The sequence below is a fragment of the Glycine soja genome, chromosome 1 (genome assembly GCF_004193775.1).
Source record: "Glycine soja cultivar W05 chromosome 1, ASM419377v2, whole genome shotgun sequence".
NCBI classification, from domain to species: domain Eukaryota; kingdom Viridiplantae; phylum Streptophyta; class Magnoliopsida; order Fabales; family Fabaceae; genus Glycine; species Glycine soja.
The window spans coordinates 56,967,990-56,986,216 of NC_041002.1; the positions used below are offsets into that span (position 1 = coordinate 56,967,990).

The 18,227-nt window shown below is 36.3% G+C and overlaps 1 protein-coding gene across 1 annotated transcript in view; it reads left to right on the plus strand.

Annotated features, from left to right (window-relative positions):
• Window positions 1–4,243: 4,243 nt before the first annotated feature.
• Window positions 4,244–18,227, plus strand: part of LOC114368041 (serine/threonine-protein kinase TOR-like) — a 49,124-nt gene continuing 35,140 nt past the window's right edge. The window contains exons 1-22 of the mRNA XM_028325378.1: window positions 4,244–4,665; window positions 4,741–5,079; window positions 5,157–5,231; window positions 5,347–5,519; window positions 6,175–6,273; window positions 8,577–8,736; window positions 8,863–9,006; window positions 9,148–9,317; window positions 9,404–9,608; window positions 9,738–9,932; window positions 12,353–12,505; window positions 13,160–13,281; window positions 13,413–13,512; window positions 13,591–13,677; window positions 13,759–13,889; window positions 14,529–14,631; window positions 14,705–14,887; window positions 14,972–15,064; window positions 16,393–16,428; window positions 16,575–16,673; window positions 16,766–16,864; window positions 16,957–17,119. Of these exons, the coding sequence (XP_028181179.1) occupies window positions 4,552–4,665; window positions 4,741–5,079; window positions 5,157–5,231; window positions 5,347–5,519; window positions 6,175–6,273; window positions 8,577–8,736; window positions 8,863–9,006; window positions 9,148–9,317; window positions 9,404–9,608; window positions 9,738–9,932; window positions 12,353–12,505; window positions 13,160–13,281; window positions 13,413–13,512; window positions 13,591–13,677; window positions 13,759–13,889; window positions 14,529–14,631; window positions 14,705–14,887; window positions 14,972–15,064; window positions 16,393–16,428; window positions 16,575–16,673; window positions 16,766–16,864; window positions 16,957–17,119 (3,043 nt within the window). The 5' untranslated portion in view covers window positions 4,244–4,551. The remainder of the gene's footprint in view (window positions 4,666–4,740; window positions 5,080–5,156; window positions 5,232–5,346; window positions 5,520–6,174; window positions 6,274–8,576; window positions 8,737–8,862; window positions 9,007–9,147; window positions 9,318–9,403; window positions 9,609–9,737; window positions 9,933–12,352; window positions 12,506–13,159; window positions 13,282–13,412; window positions 13,513–13,590; window positions 13,678–13,758; window positions 13,890–14,528; window positions 14,632–14,704; window positions 14,888–14,971; window positions 15,065–16,392; window positions 16,429–16,574; window positions 16,674–16,765; window positions 16,865–16,956; window positions 17,120–18,227) is intronic.

An 18,227-nucleotide genomic window follows, 5' to 3' on the forward strand; every position in this document is an offset into this window, starting at 1 on the left:
TCTAAGCAATTATGTTTCAAGATTATTTTTTGGAGAACAGTTAATGCTTCACCACTTTGATATATGTAATTACTTTATAATATTAAAATCTTATTCTTAATTAGAAATTAATATTGTTAAAATATTGTACGTAAAAATCAATGTTTCAAAACATATTATAAATAAGGTATCTTGAAAAGTTTTCTGGCCAATGATTACGTGAATATTGTGATTTGAAAAGTTAATAGTTGTATCTCATTGCTATTGAATATTTCTAATTTAATAAATTTATCCATGACTCTGGCTGTGATTGTGTTTCGAATATCTAGAACATCATTATAGGAAAAAAAATCTACACTATTAGTAACTTTTCAATTTGTGGGCCTAATGCACAAGCCTAATTGGTATTACTGTGAACACGACATTGATGATGCAATTGATTATGAGATGTGCAGGTTGAAAAAACTGAATATGATGATGTAAATCCTACCATGATTTCATCTATGGCATAGTCTCTTGCTTATCATGATTTTGTTTAATTCAAAGGATGATATATGAATGCATGACGCAAGATGAAGATGTTGAGCATGACCATGTTAATATTACGATAAGACCACTATTATAAATAAATACACACAATTGTTCAATTCCAATCACTACATTGGTAGTATAATATTTGCTTCATGTCACCATCATATTAATTTACATATTGAAAATGCAAAATGCTAACTAATTTTCTTTTAAACTCTCCAATGGGTCAACCCACTTTCTAACCACCGATATTTTTGTTTTATTGAACACCTTATGTTGGATTTAATTTTTATTAAATATAAAGGCCCATGTAAAGGTACCTGTCATACAATCTATTACTACCAAATGCAATGTGTTTCACCCATTTTTGTGTGTTTTCTGGATACATGGTTACCTAAAGGTCCAATTGTAGAAATTCAAGTCTTCAAAAAAATCCAACAATGTCATGCAACATAAATTTTAAAATTGTACACATAGCACTCACTCGTCAAATACATTCACCCTGTTACAGTCCATTTGAGGTATTGCCCCTAATTGAAGATGATTTTCAATGCAACTAGTCTTCCATGAAAACCACCTAAAAACCAAAATTCATTAAACTCATTTAAAAAAACCATCATATTAGTTTACATGTCACAAATAAGTAAATGCTCCTTTAATAGGGTGGTAAAGTTAAAACAAAATTTTAGATTGAATCACCTAATTTAGTTGGAATGATTAATTCTAGTTAGCACCTCTATCTTTTGCAACAACATTTAACCCAAAACTTCCACCGGCATTGTTTTGACTAGAAGAGATATTCGTGCAGAATTTTTTATTGTGGCCAGTTAACACATACTCGCTACAAATTTTAACCCTTTTATGCCTCCCATGAACAATTATTGAACTATGATTGCATCCTTTAGTACGCATTATCAGAGAATCCTCAACATGAAACTTAGCATTTTTAGACTCGGGTATCGTCACATTTGGAGAAGATGCAAAACCATGTTTAACTTTCAATTGACTAAGCTCTGTTGTCATAATTTGTACCATATGATTGTAGTCTTCCTTATCACGATATGAATATTGACAAACCTGCCTCAAAAGATAAACCAATGTGGCATATCTACCAACCAAGTAAGGATCTCAATAATTTGACGCGTTCATGAATCTACGACCGATTCCCTCTCTTGCTTCCTTTGACCACCTATCAACCTTCAAAGACTTTGGTAATTCATTCAAGTCCAACAACTATAACTCAATGAAAATATGAGTACAAGGCATTTCACTTGACTCCATTCTCAAACAAGGACATTGAAACTGACTAACAGAAGGACAATATAACGCAAGCCACCGCCTACAGCTACATCGATACTTAACAACAATAAAAATTGAATGCATTGCCGTGTGTTGCCAATCCATTACCCTAAACAATGAAGCTTTCATTAGCACAACCAGAAAAATATAGAACATCTATTTGGTAAAGAATCTAGATGTCGACCTCTTAATTGATAGAAAAATGTCTGCACCACTTCCTCACCATAGACAAAACTAAAATCAGCCTCCAATTCCCTAAATCAAAATTATGTCAAGCAATGTTAAAATTGTTGTACAAAATCAGTGAGATTCACCCTGGAGTCTACGTACCTTTCAACATGACTGTGAAATGATTCATATCATGATGTCGTTCTTGTACCAGTAAAGAAATCCCCATGAATGTGAGTCGGTGACCACATGTTCTTCTTTTCATACAACTCTCTAATCCAATTGTTACCTTCCAAACCAAACTTCACAACCATTGCATTCCATTTTTCTTCAAATTCCACTGAGTCTAAGTCACCAAGCATTCACCTTTTTAGTGAAGGCGAAAACTCATGAGGATGAACATTGCTAATAGCGTTTCACAAAAGGTGCTAGACACATAATCTATGGAAAGAATTGAAGAAAACTCTTCTTATTGCATTTTTCATAGCAACATCACCATTTGTTATTGTAGAGCACAACACTTTACCTTTCATTGCATAATGGAATTGCTCCAACGACCAGATGCATGTTTCTTCGATCTCATTGGTAACAAGAGCAGCGACAAACATAATTGTTTGATTATGGTTATTCACACCATAAAAAATAACCAAAGGATAGAGGTATTTGTTCTTTTTGTACATCACATGGAAGGCTAAAACATCTCCAAATATCGAGTAATTCATTTGACTCTCTGAATTTTCCCAAAATAGGTTTTGCAACCTCATGCCATCATGAATAGTGTATGACACAAAGAACAACAAATCTTTAGAACCCAATTGCTTAAAATAATTGAATACATCGTTAGCATCTGAAGAATGGATTCGCCTCTACCTTGCAACTTCATTATAGATATCCTTTGACACAAATCCAACATTTTCATAACCACCAGAACTATTAGCAAAGGAAACATGCATATGCGGGGGTCTTACACCAACCGTGCGAAAATTGGAAATTTGCAATGCATCTGCATTATTTATTTTCCTGTGTATTGGTAACATCCCAATATAACATCCATTTAAAAATTCATGATTATGCTGGAAATTATGATTTGAAACATACCATCGCTCAGTGTAGACGTTGATATGGGAAGTCAAGAATGCCTTATGACCACATCATGTTAGTTTTTTGGATGCACGATTCCTATTATTTTCATCCACTCGTCCTTCTTGTTTATGACCAACACATGAATAGAGGAATGTTTGTTGCAATATTCCCCCTATTTATTTGTATCAGATGAATTTTATGAATTGAGAAACCAACAATACCAACGAAAGAATTCATATGTAACTTCAAGATCAACAAAATCCAATAATTTCATATCATCATCACTTACATTTAGCACATCCAACCTATATACATCAACCTTGCTATCAATCATTATGCGACTTCATAACCAATTCACAATATCTTATTCGTCAAACCCTTCAGCCTTGAACATATCTTCATCCTCAATGTCATGTTCTTCAGTTTCATCTTCACAATTTTCAACTCCTTCTTCATTTAAAAATTCTTCATGATTCTCATAAATCTCTTCGTTTCGTGACCCATAACAATAACACATAACATGTTACAAAATTCAAACTAATATCGTAAAAAAAATAGTTGTTTTTTCCTTCTTCCTAAACTTACCTCCAACCCAGCATTTGTCAAATGACTCATTTTCCTTAGGTTTTCTACTCTTCTATACACAAAACGTCACACCTACATGTTTTTGTAGGAACAAAACATAATATGATTATCAAATTCAGTGATAGCCATCTCAAATAGGATCTTCAAAATCACACACTCTTCACAAATGGAACACAAGAAACAAAAAAAGTATACACAAAATTAATAGTTAGAGTCAAAAACTTATTGGGAACAAAAGTACAGTGTCATGTGAATATGCTCTCCCACCAGGACGACAATTGTTGCCCTTTTCTCCCAAATCACCATGGCCACGGACACAACCAAATTCGAAGACCTATGGATGCCTCCAACCTTTAGCAACCCTAATATGTAGACCACACTGTTTGGATCTAAGTGGAAATCAACTTACCCTCACAGAGTGGCAACTGCATTAGTGAGACAGTAGACGTGGAAAACATTTTAACATTTTTAAAAATCATCATCATTAACGCCCAAAACCGCCATGTTAAGTGAAGGGCAATCTTCTTTATTTCTGACCACCAGATTAAACTAGGATTGGTTACCCAACAAAGTTGCCCACCATAGAAGTAGTCATAAATCATAATATTTTAGCTTATGGACATGTTAACAAAACATGTTTTAGCGTCTCAGGTTTCAGTCCATACATTAAACTGATCCATAAAATGAAACATTTACTTAAAATTATTAATAATATAATAAACCTGGTAGTGTAAGTGATTTACATCAGACTGAAAAGAGAGCACATTTGGCATGGGCATGGCGAAACGCGATGTCCGACCTGCTTTCCCATTTTGAAATTGACTCGAATCTCTACTTGTCCGTTCCAATCGTAACTGAACTAATTTAGGGTTTGGCTTGGGTTAGCGTAGCCAAATAAATAAATTAATGGCAACCGCGTCTCAGTCCCACCGTTACATAGGCCCTCCCTCCGTCGGACCCGGACCGGGCGACGCTCTTAACCGCATCCTCGCCGACCTCTGCACCCGCGGCAATCCCAAGGTAATTAGTTCACTCTTCAGTGTTAGTGTTAGTGTCACTTCACTTCACTTCAATTCAATTCACTTCACTCTTCAGGAGGGTGCTTCTCTTGCTCTGAAGAAGCATCTAGAGGAAGAAGCTCGTGACATTAGTGGCGAAGCCTTTTCGCGTTTCATGGATCAGTTGTATGACAGGATCTCCGGCCTTTTGGACAGCAGCGACGTTGCCGAGAATCTGGGAGCTCTGAGGGCTATTGACGAGTTGATTGATGTGGCGCTTGGGGAGAATGCTTCTAAGGTCTCCAGATTTTCCAGCTACATGCGTATTGTCTTCGACACCAAACGCGATCCCGAGATTCTCGTTCTTGCTAGTAGGGTTCTCGGTCACCTTGCTAGGGCTGGGGGAGCTATGACTGCTGATGAAGTCGAACGCCAGGTTACCTTCCTGCACTGCACTCTATTCCCCTCTTCCCTTCCACTTCACTCTCCTCATTTTTTATTTTTATATTTTAGGTTAAAATTGCTCTCGATTGGCTTCGAGGAAATAGAGTCGAGTACCGTCGATTTGCTGCTGTTTTAATCTTGAAAGTAAGTGCCATTGGGTGATAATTGAGTTTCATTTGATTGTGTTTTCATGCTCTCACATTTTTGGAATCTACCTCTTGCTAAGAACATGCACTGTCTTTTGTTTTTGGTCATGCAGGAAATGGCAGAAAATGCTTCGACTGTTTTCAATGTCCATGTGCCGGAATTTGTCGATGCTATCTGGGTTGCTTTGAGAGATCCAGCGTTGCCAGTTCGTGAGCGGGCTGTGGAGGCACTGCGAGCTTGCCTTCGTGTTATTGAAAAGCGTGAGACACGATGGCGCGTGCAGTGGTTAGTTCTTAACTTGTTAACATTTAAAGCTATAGTAAACCCGAAGCTGCTAGGTGGTAGTAATGCTATTTTGTCGCTACATTGCCTTTGGCAACACTTAATGTACTTAGACTAAATGAATTTTATTAAAATTCTGTTTCACCAAAGAGTTTGAAGCATCAAATCAAAGGTTGGTGGTGTACTTGTAAGATTATTCAACTGCCTGCCTGCTCTAGTGAATTTGAGTAGAATCAATTAATGAATAGACTCTGAAAGCTGAAGTTATTGTCCTAACTGAATAATTATGGCAGACATTTTAAGATCATTTATCTCTGCACAATTCTGTTAAATTACAATTTTATTCAATGGATCATAGATTGTAGTATAAGTCTAGCCTGCTGCCGAAAGCAGTTTGTGTCATTTCAATGAAAGGAGTACCTCAGTTTTCGCTGCATCACTTAATGCTTGGTTCTGCGGCAATAAATTGCACAAAATTTGGCATTAATTCTTTGAGTTCTTTACTTTTTACCTTGCTGTATGTGTTTTTTCTTTAATGCCTTTTGGACATTTCATTTATACACACTTTCATCTTATCGCATGCTTTTTTTGCTTTAATGATTTATTGCACAATATGCCCCTATTGGAGAGTGAATCCCTTATTTCTATTTTATTGCAGGTACTATCGAATGTTTGAAGCAACACAAGATGGATTGGGTAAAAATGCACCCGTGCACAGCATACATGGTTCACTGCTTGCCGTTGGAGAGCTTTTGAGGTTAATAGAATTTTCAACATTTTGCCTTGTTAATGTTGATATGCAGAATTTTTATAATATTTTCAACCTAGCATTCTGGTCAAATTGTGTCTGTTTTACTTTTAGGGAGTGTTATTAACTTATTATGTTTATATGCTTGTGTACATAGAGAGCATATGTTCACAATGTGTGCAAGCTTGGAAATTGTTGCTTGGTTTATTTAAGCACTGGTACTACGTAATTATTAATCCTGGTTAACATTGTGTAACAGCCAGCTCTGAAAATCCTATAGTTTGATAGCTGCTACAACAAAATAATTGGTATGAGATATAAAAAATGTATTTTATATATACAGATCGTCGAAACTTTAAAGATACCCAGGATAGAAATTAAAAGAAAAATGGTAGAACTTAGAAGAGAACATGCAGCAGAAAAAAATGAAACTTGAAAGACCTGTTTCAAAAAGTGGATTCTACTGCAACAATGGACTGAAGAAAACAGAGAGAACAAAGGGATGCAACATCAATTGAGGCCTGAGAGGACAGGGAACAAAACAGAACATAGGGCTGCAGAGATCTTAGGCTGGTGAGAGGATGGCTGAATACACTGGAAATACTGTTGGAGATAGGTGGGTGGGTGTGGTTTGTCCAGACACAAGAGAGAGTGTCGCATGGTGGGAAAATTAAGAAAAAAATCTGGGGGGGAGGATCATAAATGCCCCCCCCCCCTTCCCCACTAGAGGTCCAAATGGGTTTTTTGAAACTCACTACAGTAGTGCCACTATAGCATGCTAAATGCTGCCTTTTGGCCCTGCAGCTGCAGTGGCTGCTACCAAAAACCGCTCCTCTATTTGAACTTTGAATCCTGTAGTGGCCGAGGGAAGCTCTGCTTAGTGATGTCACTATATCATGCTATTGACTACTATTACCACTGCTAGGTAACCCAGCCTGGTGCTAAAGTTTTGTCCTTCATGATTCGTGCTTTAGAAAAATGTGTTTTAATACATACTGAACATGAGATGGGAGATGTAAATAACTTACTATTGATTTTACTGACCATACTGAACTTTTGTTGGAACTATTTGATTTTTAAGCTATTTCATTGTATAAACATCCACCTTTGTTCTTTCTATTGCCTGTTTTCTCTTGATGAAAGCTTGAAGAACCCCGATGAATTTGGTTATCATTCATTGTCCACTGTGATTTAGTTTCTTCACTGTCTTGGATTTAATACGTTTAGTCATCAATCAAGTATAATGCGTGTTCTTGTCTTGCCCAATGATGGGGATTACTATTGTCAACCTATGTTGGAAATTTAAGTTAAATAGTTAAATTTATAAAAATGTAAAAAAGGTAAGTGTCAAGTATGCCCATCGTGTCTATTACTGTTATATTATTGCTTTGTGTGCAATAATAAAAGGCTAGAGTTGGTTTACTGTAATGAATTCATCCATTTTTAAAAAATACATGTACCATTATGAAATTAGTGTCACATACTAGTTAGTAATCTTTTTCCATTATTTTGTGATAGAATTGGAGCAGATTTAGATGAAGTAGAATAGAAAAATAAATGGGATTTTATTGATTGTATTCTGTTCTCAAGATCTAAATCAGAGAGATCACAGGTCTGAGACAGAAGAAAACCGACAAGTGTACAAAAAGGAATTCAACACCCAGGAAATTTGAGAGTCCTGGCTCTCCTCAACCTCTCTTTACAATTTTCAATCAATGCTTCCTTCTCCCTATATCGTATTTGATAAAATCTTCTCAACTAACTGACAGCTTAACTAATCATTTCCCAATCCTAACCATCCTTTTTTTTTTTGGTCAGCAAAAGTAGTTATATTTAAATAAAAGTACCAGAGGTACTAAAGATACAGTATAGTTCTAGATAGACTGCTGGATACAATGATCAGGCTGGCTACAGGCTGATAGGATCCAGAGTGGTCATCTACAGATACAGATACATTATCCCTCAGGTTGTTTTCCTTCCTAATTACAAAAACCATCTATTAGATTGCTAGACCACTGGTTAAAATGCATAGAAAAATCTTTCTCCATAGCTCTGAGCCATGTTCAGAGCAGAAACACTGCATCCTCCATCTGCTTGCTTCCACTGAATGGTTCATTCAAGAAGATGACCTTATTCCTTTGCTGCCAAATGGACCAAGTTAGGGCTATCCTAACCATCCTTGTTGTTATGACGATTGTCAACAACATTAGTTAACTGCCCTGATTGCCTGCACTCCTTTCTATTCATTCTAGTAGGCATCCTCCTAATTGGGGGTCTGCTATCAATTCATGTCTCTGGTTGTGGTTGGGCAGGAATACTGGCGAGTTCATGATGTCAAGATACCGCGAAGTTGCTGAAATTGTTCTCAGATACCTTGAGCACCGGGATCGGCTAGTTCGCCTGAGCATAACTTCATTGCTGCCTCGTATTGCCCATTTTCTACGTGATCGTTTTGTCACAAACTACTTAACTGTATGTTAACATTACCCTATTACTTGATTATACTTTTTAGACTGTGAGGACATTGAGAATGATGACTTTTGATTAAGTTCCAAATTTTACTTATTTGAATGCCTATGGAGCTGAAATTCCTTGCAGATATGCATGGATCATATTCTTTCTGTCTTGAAAGCACCACAAGATCGTGATAGTGGGTTCATTGCTCTGGGAGAGATGGCTGGGGCACTGGATGGGGAACTAATACATTACTTGCCGACAATAACTACTCACTTACGTGAGGCGGTATGTTTCAGTAATTGTTTGATGCTAGTTTTGTGCCATAATTTATCTTATTGTATGTAGCATTTCTTATTTAGAGGAGTGCTTGGTTATTTTGTCCTATTAAGGATTTGATTTGACAGTTTGGTCACTTTATGAATGTAGATTGCTCCACGTAGGATCAAACCTTCACTTGAGGCATTGGCTTGTGTTGGAAGTATTGCTAAAGCAATGGGGTCAGCAATGGAACCTCATGTACGTGGACTTTTGGATATTATGTTTTCTACTGGCCTTTCTACTGTACTTGTGGAAGCCCTTGAGCAAATAAGTACCAGGTATAGTGTTGGTTTGGAGCAAAGTTTATCACCTTTGTAGTGATTAATTTTAAAAGGCATTTTGTATTTGTGTTATTTTTGTTCAGCATTCCGTCTCTGCTGCCAACCATTCAAGGCCGATTGCTAGACAGCATATCTATGGTTCTTTCTAAGTCGCATTATCATTTGGGGAGGCCTGCACAAAGCGTGGGTAGAGGGATAATAATAAATGTCCCTCAACAAGTCTCAGAGCTTAATGGTTCTGCTCTTGTACAACTTGCTTTGCAGACTCTTGCCCGTTTTAACTTTAAGGTTCGGCATACTCATTTTCTATAGTGACTCACATTCATATTTTATTAAAATCTTCATTTTGTTTTTGTGTATTTATAAGTTGTTGGAAAATTGCTAGAGGTTTAATTCCATTTTATTTTGTTGATATAGGGCCACGAACTACTTGAATTTGCTAGAGAGTCAGTTGTTGTCTATTTGGATGATGAGGATGGAGCTACGCGAAAAGATGCAGCTCTATGTTGTTGCAGATTGATTGCGAGTTCTTTCTCTGGTATGGCATGCTCACATTTTGGTTCTAGCAGGTTGACTCGATCAGGGGGGAAGCGCCGGATCCTTGTTGAGGAGGTTTAGTGATTTGACACATTTCATATCTTTTGTTTAGTTTCTTTTTAGTTTTTAATAATTATTACTTCTAGTTCTTGAAGTTTTTGTTTTCTGGGAACCCACGTGTTAAGCTTCTTTAATTGGTGTCTATGTTATCCTTTGCTTTGTTCTGCCCATCTGATTTCTAACTTGGATAGGGTTTTGGCTTGCAACACTTTTGGATTGTGATTTTATAGTGTATGATGAACCTATTAAGCTATGTCAGATGTTGAGACAGTTTTTCTTCATTACTTTTAAAGGTTTGGCAATAAGTGAAAGAATCTGAGCATGACCAAGAAAATGAAGGAAAGTGAGGGAAACAGTGAGGAAGTGAAGGAGAGTGAAAACCAGAGAATAATATCCGAGAAGTTGTGTATTTCATATCTAATGAATCCAATGTTGAGTTATTAGATTTATATAGTCTGCTGTACAGTTAGAGAAAGCTGTTACATTGAATGATGCAGTTAATAGGTTTAAAATGCAGTTAGTAGGTCGTGTAACATATACTGATGCAGTTAGTACTCTATTAGGATTGGAATCTTTGAAGTTTAAAATATTCTGAGAGGATTTCTTTTTCCTTTTTACACTCGTACAGTAAAAAAACCAATACAATTTGATGCAACTGGTTCAGAAATTGGATATAGAGTAGAAGAATCTCATTGTTGAACCCTAATTTTGGACCCTGTCCTAATATGGGTACAGCACCAGATTAGGGTAGATTTCAAATAATGGTGAATACTCTGGATATTCGGAGATCCCAGAAACTCTACCAAGTGCTCACTACAAAATTTGTTCTGGATATTCAAAATTTATATATTTGCGAATATTTTGGGAGTTGGAGAGTTCTTCCCCTATGTATGTGTGCTGTGGGAAAGAAATCCCTCCACCCACCCACCCACCCATGCACAGCAATTTCCTAACCATGTGACTTTTGTTAAAATATTTTAAGTTAATTTGTAGGCCCTGTTAAGAATAGTCCCACATCGGGTAATTCATGAACATGATAAGTGCTTATATAGCTGGGTAGACCACCCCCTTATGAACCGGTTTTTAAGGGGACCTTTCGGATGCCTTTGCTGCACTATAAAATTTAATATGGTATCAGAGCCATATTCTGCTTCTGTCCGGTGGGTGCCGCCAGCCCTCGCTTTGTGGTGACGAGCCCTGGCTCGAGGGGGCGTGTTAAGAATAGTCCCACATTGGGTAATTCATGAACATGATAAGTGCTTATATAGCTGGGTAGACCACCCCCTTATGAACCGGTTTTTAAGGGGACCTTTCGGATGCCTTTGCTGCACTATAAAATTTAATAGGCCCCTTTAATTTTTTGGGTTGTTTAGATATGTCCCTATATTTCAAGTTGTTGTAACTGGATGCCTACCGTATTTAAAATTTCTTGTTGGGCTCTAGTGTTGGAGCATCATAATAATTTTCTAATGATAGGTTGGATCCGGTGATCCAATCAGAAATTTTTTAACTATATGGATTTTAAATGCTTGTAATTTGGTTTACAGTTTCAACAACTTCTAATTGGGGCCCTGAAGATAACAATATGATACAAGAATGAACGGCCTATGTACATGGAAAGAGATTTATTTAAGTGCTATTAAAATTCTCATTAATCCATGCATAAGGGTTCGCTCGAAGAAATGCAATGAAACACTTAATAGGTTGATTCAAGAAACTTGGAGTCAAACAATATGGTGGTTCGTTGAGGGAATTACGCATAGACGATTTGAATCAACTATGTAATTTCCTCAACGAATCACCATATTGTTTTACTCCAAGTTTCTTGAATTGAATCAACCCATTAAGCTTTTTAACATCCCTGAAAAATATAGGGACTTAAGGATTTACTTTAAACAATATTGTACAAAATAGTTGCATGCCACCAAAGTGCAATTAATTATCTGTGTAAGGTGGTTGTCAAGAAAATCATTGTGTTTTTAGAATTGAAAATTGTCAAAAGGCATATTCTTAATAAGTTCTATGTTGCTGACTAGGTGTGTTTTATATTTTTTTTCTTAAGCTTTTGTCCTTTTATTAGCATTAAATGACAAGATATGGAATGATTGTATATGAGGAGATATTTATGTGACACTCGTTAGAAAATTGGTTAAGGTGGTTTGCACACATATAAAGAAGGCCACTTGAGGCACTGATGAGAAGAGTCAATTGTATGTTTTTTAATCCTGTGATAAAGGGTAAAGGGGGAACAAGAATAACACATGCAAAATCTTGTGATTTTTAATGGAGTCTAATGACATTGTGTGATTCATGTGGCCAAGCTCATCTAGTGGGATAAGACTATTGTTGTCTGTTGTTTAGTCCTTTTGTTCTTTGCGGATCTTACTTTTATGTAATGATATGTTTGTTGCTAACTGATCTTTGACTTTCTGCAGCTTGTTGAGAAGCTTCTCATTTCTGCTGTTGCAGATGCTGATGTTACTGTTCGGCATTCTATCTTTACTTCTCTCCATGGAGATAGAGGTTTTGATGAGTATTTGGCCCAGGCAGACAACCTGAGTGCAGTATTTGCTGCTTTAAATGATGAGGTACAACTAGCCTAGATACCTTGTGTTGGGAAGATGCCATGCAATTTGGCCTTTAGATTTTGATTTCATGTTGTTTAATCTTCCATTAGGCTCTATTGGCTGATTTGTATCTGAGGCTCTGGGCAGTTGTGTGATGTTTTTTTATTTTTATTTTTTGCAAGGGTGGTAATTGGATTTTGGGGAATTACATTTATCTGTTTAACTTAAGAAAATGTTGCTTGAATATGCATGATGTTGGCACACAGCTTTAAGGGCCCTCTTGTTGGGTTTGTTGAGTATCTTGATGTGTTTGATGGTGAAATTTTATCTTTTAAATTATAATAAGTTTTTCTAATGTGTGCCTATGGGCACATAATGTGAAAGAATTAAATATATGCTAAAGGTTTTAAATTACTAAAAGAAGCAAACATTAGATGATTTTTGTATTTTTAATATAGTAAATATTTTTCTTTTTCAAGAAAAAACTTTCTATTTTTGTCTTCTTGTCATGCACCCTTGGTCACACATTAGAAAACCCCAATTGCAATTTCAACGTACTTGCTTTTAAAGAAAAAAATGCACTATTCATTAATTTAAAAAAAGTATGCACAGATTAGATATTCTACCACCTATTCATTTTACATTCTGTTGATATTGAAGAATCTAATTCTGCAGGATTTTGATGTTAGAGAGTATGCAATTTCTGTGGCTGGAAGGTTATCAGAGAAAAATCCTGCATATGTTCTTCCAGCTCTTCGTCGCCATCTTATACAGTTGTTAACTTACTTAGAGCAGAGGTAATGTTCTAGTGTTTATTTTATTGGTAGATAAAGCACATGTATGGAAATATTCATTGTTATGGAGTGCATTGGTAGATTGAAGAACTTTTTTATTACATGTCCATTTTATTCTCTTGCTGTGTCAGCAGTGCAGATAGCAAATGCAAAGAAGAAAGTGCAAAGTTAATTGGTTGTTTGATAAGGAATTGTGAACGGCTAATACTTCCATACACTGCTCCAATTCATAAGGTTTAATTAGTTATGGTGTTAAAGATACATTCCTGTTTTATTGCATTTGGTATCTTAAAGATTTTCTGATTATGTCAGGCACTCGTGGCCAGACTTGTTGATGTTAATGCCAATACTGGAACCATTAGTGGAGTCCTTGTAACTGTGGGGGATCTTGCGAGGGTGGTCAGTAAATTTCTCTCTTTGGGCATGCTTGTCTTTTATATTTATTGTTAACATACTTATTTGGATTGTGGTTTTGTTTAGGGCGGTTTTGCAATGAGGCAATACATTCCTGAACTTATGCCTTTAATTGTTGAAGCTTTATTGGATGGAGCTGCTGTCTCCAAACGTGAAGTGGCTGTTGCTACACTAGGTCAAGTTGTGCAGAGCACGGGGTATGCACATGTTTGTTTTTGTTAGTATATAAAAGTAATCACATGCCTTTTGTGTATCATTATGACTTTTTGTGTTGTATTTTTCCACTAATAAAATCATGGATGATGCATCTTTCTACTGTGGACGTGGCTACGGAATTTAGAGAAGGACTTTAACATTAGCTACAGTCACTGGTCCAGCAACCTTAGATCAGGATTTGTGTATTAGTTGCTGCCAGTACAGGGCATAGTTGCAAAATACAGATCACTTGTAATCTAGGCTTTGGTCTCTATTAGGATTACATTAGTCCGCTAATGAAACCATCAGCCTTTGATCTTATATTTTACTTGTATATCTAGTACCTCTGGTACTCAATTAATATATTATCTATTTTTGCTGAGCAAAAATTTTTTTTTTCCACTAATATGTTCAAAACTGTTAAAAAAGGTAAAAACTGTTGCAGCCATTTGAAAATTTTCACATTCAAGGTTTTTTTAGATTACATATATAGTTTTGATTTGCTAATGTGCATTATTTCGAAAGTCGATGTCATATTTATATGAAGAATAAAATAAAGTTTGAATCAGATTTCCATTTTCCAAGTGATGTACTCAATTTTTCTGTATTGATGTTGTTTGAGTTTGTTTCTGTTTTGACAGGTATGTTATAACTCCATATAATGAGTATCCACAATTACTTGGGTTACTCTTAAAATTACTGAATGGTGAACTAGTATGGTCCACCAGACGTGAAGTATTGAAGGTGATGATAATAATTGAGTAAATAATTTTTTTGATATAGGGATGTATACATAATTGTACTTGGGTTTTGCTAGGTTCTTGGCATCATGGGTGCTCTGGATCCTCATTTGCATAAACGAAATCAAAAAACCTTGCCAGGGCCTCATGGAGACGTCACCCGCTCTGCTAGCGATTCAAGTCAACAGATTCAGTCTATGGATGAATTTCCCATGGACCTTTGGCCTTCTTTTGCTTCATCAGATGACTATTACTCCACGGTAGCATATTAACATTTCTTGTTAATAATGTTCTGATTTTTCCTACTTGTTTTGATATTTATGATGTCTTCGTTATGAATTCAGGTTGCGATTAATTCTCTCATGCGAATATTGAGGGATCCATCACTTGCTAGCTATCACTTAAAGGTGGTTGGGTCTCTTATGTTCATATTCAAGGTATGCAAGCATAATAGAGGCATTATAGTGCTTTCTTTTTTCTTTCTTCCCTCTTGTTTTCTCTGTGGCCTTGCCTAAGAAGGATTTATGATCCTCCTGATTTGTACTCTCTGGTTTCTTAATGAATACTTTTATGAAATGGAAAAAAGAAGAAGAAAGAGTTGTTGTATCTGTTCTGTTTAGTTTACTTTCTTCCCGCACATTATTGGAATTTGTGTGCAGGCCCTGTCTATGAGTGAGGAAGGGTGTGTTATTAGGCTTTAGTTTGAGTGACTTGTTTGTCCGAAAATTCCTTTGCACTTTGGACTCATTGCCCTCTTGCTGATGTATCTCTTAACTTGTGTCTAACCCATCGATGTGGCACTTGTTCTCCCACACTATCCCTCTAGTCCAACTGGTTTGACCCAGTTGTGACTTGTTTTTAAATTTTTGCTTGGGTTTATACTTCAAGTTTGGGCCTCGGTGGCCTTAGGTCTTGTTTTCATTTATTGCCTAGATTTGTGCTCCTTTTTCTTGAATTTTAGAGGCCACAATTCTGTTTTTATTTACAGAGCCTTTTTTTTTAATAATTTTTTTGGGCTTTTTTTTTGGTTTGGGCTTCTTGTATTCCCTTGGCTATAGGCCCTGATCCATATTAGAGTTTGTGTGGGGGTCCTTGTCTAACAGTGAGGAAAGAGTGTGCCAGTAGGTGTTGGAGATCCTACATCGACTAGAGATATGGTCAATTAATATCAGAGCCTATCCTAGCTAGTGTTATTGGGCCTATTGTGCCATCGGCAATTGGACCGTTATTGGACTACCCACAGATGTCCAGTCTTGTAAACTTCACGTTCGAGATGTCCACTCCTTGGCGTGAGGGTTGTGTGTTTGAGATCCCGTATCGACTAGTGATGAGGCCAAAATATTGTATATAAGTGGGGGGCAACCCTCACCTTACAAGCCGATTTTGTAGGGTTGAGTTGGGCTAACACACATTCTAAGAGTAGGCTTTAGCTTGACTGGCCTGTTTGTCCAAAAATGCCTTGGTACTTTGGACTCATTGCCCTTTTGCTTATATATCCATCTAACCCATCAATGTGGGACTTGTTCTCCTATACACATTAATGAACTTGTGTTACTAATATTTGATTTAAGGATCGTATTAGTTTGATTTCGTTTTCTTGGTATGAGTTTTTATTTTTTATTTCATTCTATCTTGGTTTGAGTTGTGAAACTGAAGAATATTAAGTTTTCTGTTTCATTAGTTGGATGTTGTTGAAGTAAAGTCAGTTCCATATGTTACTGATATTCATTGCCAATATGATTTGTATTTTTGTTTGTGAGGTCAGTCGATGGGACTTGGCTGCGTTCCCTACCTGCCAAAGGTTAGCTGTTAGCCTTTAATTTGTAACAGACCTTACTTTCCAGTGCTTAAATGTTTATATCTGCCTTGATGCCTTAAGTACTTATTTATGGCATTTGAATTAGTTTTCATTTATAGTTTCGTGGCTTTTGCCTTCCATCCTTGTAGGTTTTGCCTGATCTTTTTCATACTGTTCGTACATGTGAAGATAGTTTAAAGGACTTTATAACATGGAAGCTTGGAACTCTGGTGTCTATTGTGCGCCAGGTAGATTAGATTGTCTTTAAAATATGTCTAATATTTTGTATGATTATTATTCTACTGTGCTTACAAGCTCAAGTATGATGTTGGTGTTGCAGCACATTCGTAAATATTTGCAAGATTTGCTATCTTTAATATCTGAATTTTGGTCAGCATTCACTCTTCCAGCACCAGCTCGTCCTGGTCTTGGCTATCCAGTTAGTGTTGCTTCTTCCCTGATTTTGTAAAATAACCTAGGTCTAGGGACATGTTTTGTAGTTTATGATTATTATTTTCTTGGTTGTTGCAGGTTCTTCACCTGGTGGAACAGCTTTGCTTGGCTCTTAATGATGAATTTAGAACATATCTTCCAGTTATTCTGCCAGGTTGTATTCAGGTCCTTAGTGATGCAGAACGGTGCAATGACTATACTTATGTTCTTGATATCCTTCATACTCTTGAAGTGTTTGGTGGTTAGTACTCTTTCCAGTTTCCTGTAGCATATTGTGTGTATTTTTATTCAAGAGGAGTGTGATACGGGCCCAAAGAGGCCCATTATTTCTAAAGTATTTGTGAGAAGGGCCAAAAGATGCGATGCACCTAATCATAGTCAAAAAGGTGGAAATGGGGAGTGAGTGGGCAAAAATGTGATAACAGAATAATGGTATAAGTGGAGAGTGAGTTGGGGGGGGGGGGGGGCTGGAATTTAAGTTGAATTGGACCCTTTGGGAGAGTTTAGGCTGCTCAAAGTGTCTAAGGAGAGTTTTTACTGTAAATAGTGCTATATCTCAGGATCTGGTCCTTAATCCCAGACCTGAATACGTAAATAAAACAGTGCTAGCAAAACACTCTTTGACACACTCCTCCAAACACTCTCTCTACTATCGGTTAAAATTTATTGGAAACTATAAAATTATGAGTGTCTAAGAAATGAGACCCACAAATTCATGATTTCTAATAAATGTCAGTCAACAACAGTGTGTGTTAGAGAGTGTAATCCTAACATTTCTCTTTGTTCAATTGCTTAATCACCACTTCCTAAACTAGTAAGGTCGATTAATGGTGCATGAATAGTTATAGATCTCAGATAGCGATGCGTAGCAGCCATATTTGACAATACTACAGTGGGATGACCATTATTTTAAAAATTATAAATTAAACTATTAATTTATACAATTATTCTACACAAAAAATACTAAAATCAAAGAAATATATGTTAAATAAGTCATAGATTACACACACAATCACCATCAATTTAGGATCAATAAGAACATAATAATGAAAGTCCAAAAATGAAAGATGCTAGTGAAATTAATGGAAAGAGAACATAACACATCAGATAAAAATTAGCAGAATGTGAACTGCAAAGTCTAAAGGAATAAGAAAGAACAGAACACGAAAAGAAACATAATCCTGCAAAAGTTTGAAGGATCAAAGGTTAAAACAAAGCTAACTTTTTGTGTGAATAGTCAAGGAAGAGGGGTTCCAAATTCTATTATGTTTTTTAAACAAAATATGCATTAAAAATGGGGGAGAAATTACAATTTTATTCACCAAGCCATAAACAACGCTGTTTCAGGT